We start from the raw sequence: 12,333 nt of genomic DNA on the forward strand, positions 1-12,333 counted from the left end.
CAGTTAAAGTAGTAGAACTGTTACTGGAGGTTTGCAGGAGAAGACAAAATATGGACTATCCATTGAGGAAAGAGAACTAACTAGAAATATGGTAGGACTGGCAGGCAGCAAGGGGTGCACATGAAGTTAGTGGTCATGAATGGAAGGTAAAATCAAGCCAGTGTGGGTGTGCGTGTTTTCCTTGAACCATGCTGAGCTGCTTAGAGGCAGACAAGGAAAGCACACAGAGAATTAGCAGAGTTGGGTTTTTTCAGGCAAGTATGATGGAGAGAAAGTGGGTTAAAGGAATTGAGTGGTATAAATAAATCAGTGATTATAACAACAAAGCATAGAATACAAGTTGGGAGGATAAAGAGCTTCTCAGTACAATGGAAAGGGAAACTAAGGTTTCTAGTTCAACATCCAATATACTCTCCTATTTGCACAGTGATGATGGGGCCCAGTCACATTCACACAGCTGACAGAAATGTCTACAGAGCACTGAACACATTCCTTTTGTCTTCAGGTATGACTTGACCTAAGCTGACACATGAGAGATGGATGGTCACACTACTAAAAACCAAACGAAAAAAAGGATTTCAAGAAGAAAAGATATAGACAATACTGAGAAATTCTACAAAACATATTTGTCCCAAATAGATACTCGCAATCCCATTTAATATTTCTAAAACTTTAATTGGTTTAAAACTTGAGAAAAATAGAGACACAGGCCTCCGCAACAATTATCTAACAAGCCTCAATCTAGCCAAACAGACCTACACATCAAACATCTCTATTATTTTTAAATATGCCAAGAATGACAAAATAATAGCAAAAATTTTCTAGTTGTTTTCACAAGTTTATGTTTTCATAAGCACTTTAACACATTAACTGCCATGTGAGTTGTATTTAACCCATGCTAGTTTTGAGCCCAGGGCCTCATGAAGCGTATATAACTCACATGTCTCCTCACCTTGGGAGCCACAAGAACTATTTTTCAAGTTGCATATAACTCACACACAGAAAACAGTAAAAAATGACAAATTTTTCATTAAATTAGAAAGGATCATTTTGTTTTTCAAGTTTTTATTCTATTTCCATAATAAAACATGTGTGGCAATCAATCGTAATTAATAATTAGTCATCCTAATGAATGCATGTTTTTATGAGACAGTAGAGGGGGAGGAAGTACATTTTAAAATACTTTAACAACACAGAAGCCTAAATCACTCAGGAAAAGAGGGGTATTATACAACTCTACTGAGACAAAGAAAAACAACTTTCCCAAACACAGAGATCTAGAATGAAAACTCCTGATCTTGGAGACCCCATCCCCCAAGATCCCACCTAAGGCTTAGTGGACAGAGCTCACTCTTAGGTACGGAGGTCTTGAATGTTATCAACAAATAATCCAAAGGCACTGGAGCAAATTGACACAATCCTACATTAGCTGGCTCAGGAATTCTCAATCTCCGCACTAATGACATCCTGAACCAGATAATTCTTTGTTGTAGGAAGGCTGTCCTAACATTATAGGATGTTTACCAGCATCCCTGACCTCAGCCCCATAGATGCCTATGACACCATGCCCCTCCCACCTCCGAGTTGTGACAACCAAAAATGACTCCGAATATTCACAAATCTCCCCTGAGGAGCAAAACTGCCCCCAGTTAAGAACCACTGACTTAGGTATAATGTTTTTAACACCTTCAGATTTCACTTAGAAGCTAGAAACAAACTTATCAAAAATCTGTATAGCATTAGCTTTTCTACTGCATTGCTGAGTAAGCCCTGGAGATAACTCAAATACTAGAAGCTGATCAAAGTTTAAAAAGGGAAAGAACTTATAGGAACATATAAGTTTGACAAGGATAAATATCTAATATTTGGATTGGAATCACTTCCTTGACAAACCACTGAGCTGCAGGCTTAGAGCCAATTTATTATACTGAGAAAACAGGGTCAGCTCTTGTAAAAAGCAAATTTACTGATATAGATTTGAATCTAAGTAAGTGATTCATAGGTAAAACTATGAACTTTTCTCCCTAATGCCTCATTCCCCATGGGTGATTAATGAAAGAGAAACTTTGCTTGAGTGTTCCTGAGCTTCTTGTCTCCTACAACAGGTGTCAAATTTCTCCAGGTGAATGCTTACCGGTAAGGGATTGGATAAGGAATGTTGCGGTGAGGATCGTGCAACTGGTGGAACACTTCTGCCAGGGCTGGTTCCTGGCCCGCTTCCCCCAGCAAACTGGCCAACAGGGAAAAATGGATATGAATAATTCAAAACAGTACTATGCTTCAGATAAGGAGAGTAAAAGATTAATAAACAAACAGGTCTTAATTACATATGGCCCCTTTAAGTCAATCCATCTTACTCTAGAGAGCAAATGCCACATAAGTCAAATTCTGCTATGGTTTCAATGAGATTTTTAAGAAGGAGCTCCAGCAAAAAATGCACCAAGATATAAAGAACACATGGCTAGAAAGCTGAAGGTACACATGGTTTTGAAAGGACATCAGAGAAGAATGTTTTCCCTTCTTGTCTCAAAATACACAGAGCAGAAATACAGTGGTGCAGCGGATGTTAAGTGTTTTCTTTAGTAACCACTAAAGATGGGTCAGTGAACTCGCTACATGTTCTGCTGGACTAAGGGAAGAGGAAAGAAGAACATTCCAAGTCATTCCACCTGAATCTTTACAAGACACAAAACCTCATCTGGCCAAGAGAAAAATGACCTCATTTGTGAATTCTTATATCATCACAGACAAGACACATAATAAATTTAAATTTAGAAAGTCAACACAATAGTTTCCTCTTATTGAGAGATGGGGCAGCACTGATTGATGAAGATGGGGAGGAAGGGTAGAAGAGCACAGTAAAGGCAAAATATTGCTTTCTAAAATCATAAATCAACACAATAACTTAGGTTTAAAAAAAAAACTATAGATTTTTTTTTCTAAAAATTTAACTTACCTCAAAGTAATCACTAATTTTATGTCCCCTAGGAGTGCCTTTCCCTGAAAATGAAACCAAAGTAAGTACAGTTTTTCCAATACACATGTAAATCATCATTCACTAAAATGTACTATGTATTTAATACTGCATACATTGATATAAACTCAAGTGTCAACTTTACTTTTATTAGGTTATTAAGTATGAAGTAAGGGATTTCCTCAAGTACTAAGTTTAACAGTTGATATCTCTGACATTTCACTTTGACATATCTTGCTTCATTTTTATTGTGAAGGTACATCCTCAGTCTTTCAAATGCACAATTTGGCTTGTGATTATCTTCCAAATTTTTTTTTAGAGCAATTTTTGTGAAATCATGGATTAGTCAAAAATTCGTGTTAGTTTCGAATATGAGTTCCACTGTGGAACCAATGCAGGGCAAACAGCTCGAAATACCAATGAAGTGTTTGGGAAGGATGTGGCTAATGAATGCACAGTACATTGATAGTTTGAGAAGTTCCATTTTGGTGATTTTAATATTGAAATGAGCCACATAGGTGACCTGAGACCAAAGTGGATAATGATGAGCTGAAAGCTATAACGGAAGCGAATCCATCTCAACTTATGCGCGAATTAGCAGCAAGGTTTGACGTTACTATTCCAACAACACTGGATCATTTGAAATAAATTGGCAAGGTAAAGAAGCTGGATAAATGGGTTCTACATGAATTAAATGCGCATCAGAAGAGAAATCATCTTGAAGCTTGCCTTTCTTTGCTGTCAAGACATAGAGGTGAACCATTTCTACACTGTATTGTGATGTGTGATGAAAAATGGATTCTTTTTGGCAATTGCAAGGATTCAGCACACGGCTGGATAAAGATGAAGTGCCAAAACACAGTCCAAAACCGAATATTCATCATTAAAAAGCTAATGGTGTCTGTTTGGTGGTCCAGCGCCGGTATTAGCCACTATAGCTTCATAAAACCTGGTCAATCCATTACAGCGGAAATCTACTGCAACCAATTGGATGAAATGATGAGGATGCTTTTGATTAAGCAGCCGAGATTGGAAAACAGAGACAGGCCAATCCTCTTGCATGACAACATTTGACCACATGTCGCACCAACAAGGCTGATCAAACTACAGAAGCTGGACTTAGAAACTATCTGTCATCCACTGTATTCACCACACGTTGCACTGACTACCACTTCTTCCAGGCTTTGGACCACTTCTTGCAAGGAAAAATATTCAATTGTCAACAAGCTGTGGAAAACACCTTTTGTGATTTTATCACCACTCACTACCCGGGCTTCTTTGCTGCTGGCATAAATAAGCTACCATTAAGATGGCAAAACTGTGTTGACAGTTTAGGTGCATACTTTGATTAATTGCCCTGCTTCTTGTCTGAGATGTAATAAACTACACTTCTCACTTGAAACCGGACATATTTAAAGACCTAATAACAAATGTACTCTAAGAACAAGTGTTTCTTCCATATAATAAAGCCCAAACAAGCAGTGAAAGGAGGAATTTTTCACTTGAGCCTGGGAGTTGGAAGTTGCAGTGAGCTATGATCATGCCATTGCACTCCAGCCTGGGTGACAGAGTGAGATCCTGTCTCTAAAAAACTGAAAATAAATTTTAAAAGATTGCCATGGAAGAATAATAGGTAGAAAGGACAGCAATCTAAATGAAGCTATTTCTGGCTATCTATTATTAATAAATCACTGATCTAATATAAGACAGAGTTAAAACTTCAACGTAAACCTCTTTTCTATACAATACATGCTTGTTCTGAAGAAAAATCTGAGGTGAGAAGACCGGTAACTTACAACAGGGAAAACAAGAGTCCCCAAAGAATTGGTACTGTTTTGTCAAGTGTATATCAAATGGCAAATCTATAATAAAGACCTGATACCCTCTTAAGGTACACAAACCTTTGTTAGGAATCCCTGTGTACAGACTAATTATTTAGTGTGAGTTAGAAAATTCTATTTAAGCACATAAAAATTTAGTATTTTTATTGGTGTGAGATTATTACTACCTTGGCTAGTTTCATATGGTTCAGCTTTTCTTTTCCGATTTCGCTGGTCATTCTGCTTTTTCTCAGGAGTCTGTTAAATACCATATACGTCACAATTAGCATTTTGGTAACTTTTTCACATTAGGAAAAATAGAGAGTATGTACAAAATATCAAATGTATAAGGAGACATAACCAGCACAGACAAGTCCTGAATTAGTGTCCTACTTCTTAAAACAGAGTAAAAGAAAGAGTTCAGGTCTAGAACCAAACCATCTATGCAATTTTTGACAAACTGCTTAAAATATCAGAGCTGCAATTTATTCATCTGTAAATCAGAGTTGCTACAAAGCTTACATATTTTATAAAGCACAAATGTAGGATGAATGTCTACTATTCAGTAGGCTCTCAGACAACTGTTATAATATTTCTGCTTTAAAACAGTTTAAACCAATTCTTTTATACCAAAAAGGAAAGATCTACATAACCAAGCAACTGACTCTAATTTATTGAAAGTTTTATCTAAGTGCAAAGTAAGTGGTTGCAGACTTAGACCTATATCTATGCAGCCAGGTTATTTGCTTAATTTAAAAAACTCTGATTTTCCATTTAAGCAGAAAAAACACAACAAACAAACAAAATCCCTTCAAATTCTATTACTAAAGTCAGCCAGTGACTCACGCTATTGAAGTATGGACAAGTTTCAATTCAAGGGCATACAAGCTAATTCAACTACAATTGCAAACCTCTATCCTTTATTGATGGCAACTAAGCAAATTTTTTTAAAAAAAGACAAGATTCATTCACGATTATAATAATAAAAACTCATGAGGGCTATATCATTGTTGTACAGATGCAAAGAGCACGCAACTCAAAGGGGAACCATTCATACAGACTATAACAGCGCTCCTGGAGTTATTATGCGGCGATATCTTTTAACCCAGATTGAAGGTGTGTGAAAATGCAAAGTCCTACAATACACGTAGCTTCTTACCTCTACTTCTTTATCACTCAAGGACCCCACACTGCACAAGCTCTGGTTGGAAGACTCACTATTGAGTGGCCCCTGGAAAGAAAAAAATCATAATAAATCAAAAGAAATTTTAATTCAAGGTGACAGCAAAACTGCTACAGACTATTGATTTTGAAGTCTAAGACAGGTCAGAAAAGCCAAGAGTTAACTGCAACAGCTCCAAGCCAACTTGAAAAGAACTAAGCCACAGTACTGTGCTTCCATGTTAAAGTTCTCTAGCCGGCCGGGTGCAGCTCATGCCTGTAATCCTAGCTCTCTGGGAGGCCAAGGTGGGAGGATTGTTTGAAGTCAGGAGTTCAAGACCAGCCTGAGCAAGAGTGAGACCCCTGTCTCTACTAAAAAAAGAAAAATCAGCCAGGCATGGTGGCGTGTGCCTGTAGTCCCAGCTACTCAGAAGGCTGAGGCAGGAGGATCGCTTGAGGCCAGGAGTTTGCGGTTGCTGTGAGCTAGGCTGACGCCACGGCACTCTAACCCAGGCAAGAGAGTGAGACTCTGACTCAAAAAAAAAAAAAAGTACTGCAATTGGATTGGATTAGTTTATAGAAAAAATTTATGCCCTAAAGCATTGTTGAAAACAATGGAGCAACTGGGAAATATCAATAGTAGTTTAAAGAGCTGGGTAGGGTCAGGGAAAGAGGAAGAAAGCCCTACCAACATCCCATGGTTACTACTGTAGGCTTCCCTAAAGGTGTGCCTCTCTGAGGAACAAATTCAGAGGTTTGACACTAGGGGGCGAGGGTGAGAGGGTATGGTAGAATAGAATTCACAAAAAAATCCCTCCAGTGACTAAAAAACAGAAAAGCAAATAACAACAAGATCCAGGCAACGAGGAAGCAATCAGTACCCAAAGTTGCTACAATGTATCTTCTAAAACGTCCAGCACCCAACAAAAAATCATGAAGCATGCAAAGAAATAGAAAAGTATAATTCATACAAAAGAGAAATAAAATCAAGCAAAACTAATTGCCTGTGGGAATGACAAAATATTGGATTTAACAACAATGAATTTAAGGCCAGGCAGGGTGGCTCATGCCTATAATCCCAACACTTTGGGAGGCCGAGGTGGGAGGATCACTTGAGCCCAGGAGTTTGAGGTTGCAGTGAGCTATGATCCCAGCACTGCACTCCAGCTTGGGTGACAGAGGGAGACTGTCTCTAAAAATAAATAAATAGGATATGCGTAAGTTATCAGCAAATACTATACCATTTTATATAAGGGACTTGAGCATCCTCAGATCTTGGTATCCACAGGGGCTCCTGGAACCAAAGCCCTTTGGATAGCAAGAAAAAACTGTACTACTCTGACTGATCCACAGATTCAAGAGAAACCCTATCAGAATCCCAGCTGACTTCTTTGTAGAAATTGATAGGCTGATTCTAAAACTCCTGTGAAATTGCAAGGAACCAGGATAAGCAAAACAATCCCAAAAAAGTAGAAGAGTTCATACTCTCTGACTTCAAGACACTACAAAGCAACAGTAATCAGACAGTATTGTCATAATAATAATCAATGGAATAGAATTGAGAGTTCAGGAATAAATCCATAATTATCGTCAAATGATTTTCGTTAAGGGTACCAATACCATTCAGTGAGGCAAAGAATAGTCTTTTCAGCAAATGGTGCCAGGACAACTAAATACACAGGCAGAACAATGAAACTGTACTCTTACTTCATATCAAATATAAAAATTAACACAAAATGGATCAAACACTTAAATATAAGGGCTAAACTATAAAATGCTTACAAGAAAACATACAGGTAACTCTTTATGGCCTTGTATTGATCAAAGGACTCTTAGATATGACATCAAAAGTGCCATCAACAAAAGAAAAAATAGAAAAATTGGACTTATTAAAAACTTGTATGATTCAAAAGACGTAAATAAAAAGACAACCCACAAAATAGAAGAAAATATTTGCAAATCTATGTATCTGATAAGGGACTCACATGCAGTATAAAAAATTCTTACAATTCACTAATAAGAGAGAGAACCCAATTCAAAAATGTGCAAAGGATCTAAATAGATGTTTCTCCAAAGACAATATGTAAATGACCAATAAGCACATGAAAAAAGCGCAACATCATTAACCATCAGGGAAATACAAATCAAAAGGACAATGAGATACCACCTCACACCTACTAGGATGGCAAGAATCTAAAACTCAGACAAGAAATGTTGGTAAGAATGTGGAGAAATCAGAACCCTCCTATACTGTTGCTGGGAATGTAAAATGACACGTCCACTTTCAAAAAGTCAGACAGTTATTTCCTTGACAATTAACACAGAGTTACCATATGATCCAAAAACCCAACTCCTATCAATATATATATGTGTGTGTGTGTGTATATATATATATATACAGTACCCAAGAGAAGTGGAAACATGCACAAAAAATGTGGATACAACTGTATATAGCAGCATTATTCACAAAAGCCAAAAGGTTGAAACAACCCAAATGTCTATCAACATACAAATGAATAAACAAAATGTGGTATATCAATATAATGAATATTTGGCTATAAAAATGAATCAAGTATGGATAAATAATAACAATATAATGAACTCTGACAACATTTTACTGAAGTAATAGAAGTCAGTCACAATAGACCACGTATCAAATGATTCCACTCATACGAAAATCCAGAATAGGGAAATCTAGGACAGACAGAGAGTAAGTGGTTGCTTAGGGTTGGAGGTGGGAGTGGAGGGACATGGGGGTATAGCTAAAGGGTCTGGGGTTTCTTTCTGAGGTGATGAAAATGTTCTAAAATTGAGCGAATTATACCTCACTACAGTTGTTAAAAAGCTACTATGCTTAGTGGCAGAAATAATTTGCATTCCTATTAGGGTATACTAAGTATTTCTTTCACTGTATCCTTAAAGCACTATTTTTGAACTCTAATTAGTGCAACATACCAGGGAGCTTCACAGTGAGATACCTGTGAAGCTGGAAAGAAAAATGATAAAGTGTAACTAGGGAGAAGAAATCAAATCAAATCATGTATTCTCAGTGACATAAATCAACAAAAGACTTATTTCTACAATGATATAGAGCTCAATGATATAACTGGGGTAAACAATTTTTAAATGAAAATGAACTTTGGTTACATAAGAATTCTACGATAAATATTTCTATGCTTATAAATTTTTAAACTATTCTGTTCATGAATTATCTTTAATGTAACCAATTTGAACCACTTTTCCCCTTGGATAGTAATAAAACCAAATACTGTATTTTAACTATCCACTTTACCAACAAATATCCCTCATTTTCAAAAGGAAATGGCAGGAGTTATGAGTACAGGAGGGGACTGAAAAGCCTATTTTTATTAGCAATTATTAATAATGAAATAAACTACAAAGTGTACAGTAGTGTACATTATAGTGTTTGAAATATCAATGTAAGAAGCACAAGAATCCTTGTGGTCCCTTGGGTAAGTGTGTCTAACCAAAAGGAAAAAAGTATTAATAATTATTTAACCTTCCTGTCCCCATCTTCTTCTGAAGCACACTGTCCCAAATTATTATATTATAAAATTATTAAATTTAATTGGCAAGGATAAGTGAGATATATTCCTTGTTCTAAAAGAGCTTACTGTCTAATAAGGGAGCTAACAAAAGGCTTTTAGGCAAAATGAAATGTTCATTATCTTTCAAAAATGTCACTATCACCAAAAAAACAAAAAAAGGAAGGAAAACTGAACTAAAGAACGCTAAAAAGACATACTAAATTCAGTGCATGAACCTTGATTTGACCAAGGGTTTAAAAACAAAGCAAAAGACATTATTGGAACAAAGTACAAACTGAATATGAACTGTGTATTAGATAATATTTGCATCAAAATTAAGGGCATTGAGGATAATAAATAAAGTCTTTTTTCAGACTGCTGTATTATCGTCAGTTCTTGAATTGTAAATTCTCCTTATGTTGCATCTTTTTAGTAAGGTGCTTTGCAAATTTTGTATGAGTTCATAATCAACTCTGGGAGAGTCCTCCACGTTTCAGGTTAAGGAGCAGTCCTTAAGGGGTAGTTTAATGACTGCTTTTGCCACTGCCCTATAACATTCAGCATTTCCAAACACATTTATACATTAGTTTTCCTGCCCTGGATTTCCATGCAAGATTGGAGTTTCCATTTCTTGCAGGTAGGTCTTCACAGCTATAATTCAAAACAAGAGGCTCAGCTGTGTCCTGTGCCTTGGACTTACAAGCTGTTTTCCCAGTACCACACATGTGGGCTTGCCCCTTCCCAATTCTCAGCTTTGTTCAGGACTATGGCTTAGTTACCATCCCCAGGTAAGATTAAACCCCAAAGGCATAAAGGCCTACAGGCCATCAAGGTTTACCTGCCATTCACCACTGTGGCATCTTCTTTGTATATATGAAGCTATAACAACTAGGAGTCAATTTTTCCTATTTTTTGATACTGCTCACATACAGAAACTATTAATTTTCATGTTTTTCATTTAGCCAGTCTTCTTCTTCCTAATTGCTTTTCAGTTTGCTCCTTTTGATTTAGCTGTCTAGGTATAAAATCATAGCATTTGTAAATAACTTTCCTTCATCCTTTCCACAATTTGTACTTACTAGTTTCACACTTTAATGCACTGAATAAAACAACATAAAAAAAAATCATCGCAGAGAACATTGTTGTATTCTTCATTTTCATGGTAACTTCTCTAGTGTTCTACCATTAAAAACTATAATACCCTGAATAGCCAAAACAATCTCAAAAGAGAACAAAGTTGCCAGGTGAGGTGGGTCAACATATATAATCCCAGCATTTTGGGAGGGTGAGGCAGGAGGACCACTTGAGGCCAGGAGTTTGAGACCAGCCTGGGCAACACAACAAGACCTATCTCTACAAAAAAATTTTTTAAAAATTAGCCAGGAGGCCGGGCGCGGTGGCTCACGCCTGTAATCCTAGCTCTTCTGGGAGGCCGAGGCGGGCGGATTGTTTGAGCTCAGGAGTTCGAGACCAGCCTGAGCAAGAGCGAGACCCCGTCTCTACTAAAAATAGAAATAATTAATTGGACAACTAAAAATATATAGAAAAAATTAGCCGGGCATGGTGGCGCATGCCTGTACTCCCAGCTACTCAGGAGGCTGAGGCAGGAGGATAGCCTGAGCCCAGGAGTTTGAGGTTGCTGTGAGCGAGGATGACGCCACGGCACTCTAGCGTGGGCAACACAGTGAGACTCTGTCTCAAAAAAAAAAAAATTAGCCAGGAATGGTGGCGCATGCCTGTAGTCCCAGCTACTCAGGAGGCCAAGGCAGGAGGATCGCTTGAGCCCAGGAGTTTGAGGTTACAGTGAGCTATGATGATGCCACTGCACTCTAGCCTGGGCAACAGGGCAAGACCTTGTCTCAAAAAAAATTAATTAATTTAAAATATTAAATAAAATAAGATTAGAAAGTAAGGATGGCTATTGAGTGTATCCAAATGCTTTCTAAAAAATTTTTATTTCCCACTGTAGAGTAATAACCAACACTTATGTGGTACTTTTATGGGCGAAGCATTCCATATTGCATTCTATTATTAGTACATTTAATCCTCACAGTTGATAAATACAGACCCACATAAATATGTTCAACTGATTGTTGACAAAGGTACAAAAGCAATTCGATATATTATATAATTATTATAATAAACTGAAAATAAAAAACTTTTTAGTAAATGGTGCTAGAACAATTAGACATCCACAGGCAAAAAAAGGAAAAAACAAACTTGATTTAAACCTCACACCTTTTTAAAAAAATTACCTCCGAATGGATCAAGAATTTAAATATAAAACACAAAACCATAAAATTGTTAGAAAAAAATGGGAGAAAAATCTTCACAACCTAGGATAAGGCAAACAGCTCCTAGACTTGACACCAAAAACTTGATCCATAAGAGGAAAAACTGAAAAATGGAACCTCATCAAAAGTAAAAACTTTACTCAGTTTAAGACCCTGTAAATAGGATGAAGAGACAAATTACTGACTATAAGAAAATATTTACAAACCACATATCCACCAAAGGACTTGAAATTAGACTACCTAAAGAACTCTAATTAGAAAACTGGCAAAAGACATAAACAGACATTTCACCTAAAGAGAATGTAAAGACGGCTAATGAACACAAGAAGAGATGTTCAAAATCATTAGCCACTGGAGAAATACAAATTTAAATCACAATGACGGCCGGGCGCGGTGGCTCACGCCTGTAATCCTAGCTCTCTGGGAGGCCGAGGCCGGCGGATTGTTTGAGCTCAGGAGTTCGAAACCAGCCTGAGCAAGAGCGAGACCCCGTCTCTACTAAAAATAGAAAGAAATGATCTGGACAACTAAAAACA

General features: G+C 37.1%; 1 protein-coding gene across 1 annotated transcript in view; it reads right to left on the bottom strand.

Annotated features, from left to right (window-relative positions):
* Positions 1 to 12,333, bottom strand: part of TLK2 (tousled-like kinase 2) — a 145,847-nt gene that overhangs the window by 80,043 nt on the left and 53,471 nt on the right. Inside the window, exons 3-6 of the mRNA XM_012659640.1 lie at positions 5,954 to 6,025; positions 4,983 to 5,052; positions 2,957 to 3,000; positions 2,135 to 2,230 (exon numbers count right to left, since the gene is read on the bottom strand). Coding sequence (XP_012515094.1) covers positions 2,135 to 2,230; positions 2,957 to 3,000; positions 4,983 to 5,052; positions 5,954 to 6,025 — 282 coding nt within the window. The remainder of the gene's footprint in view (positions 1 to 2,134; positions 2,231 to 2,956; positions 3,001 to 4,982; positions 5,053 to 5,953; positions 6,026 to 12,333) is intronic.

This window comes from Propithecus coquereli, unplaced genomic scaffold (genome assembly GCF_000956105.1).
Source record: "Propithecus coquereli isolate 6110/MARCELLA unplaced genomic scaffold, Pcoq_1.0 Scaffold119, whole genome shotgun sequence".
Taxonomy (NCBI): Eukaryota; Metazoa; Chordata; class Mammalia; order Primates; family Indriidae; genus Propithecus; species Propithecus coquereli.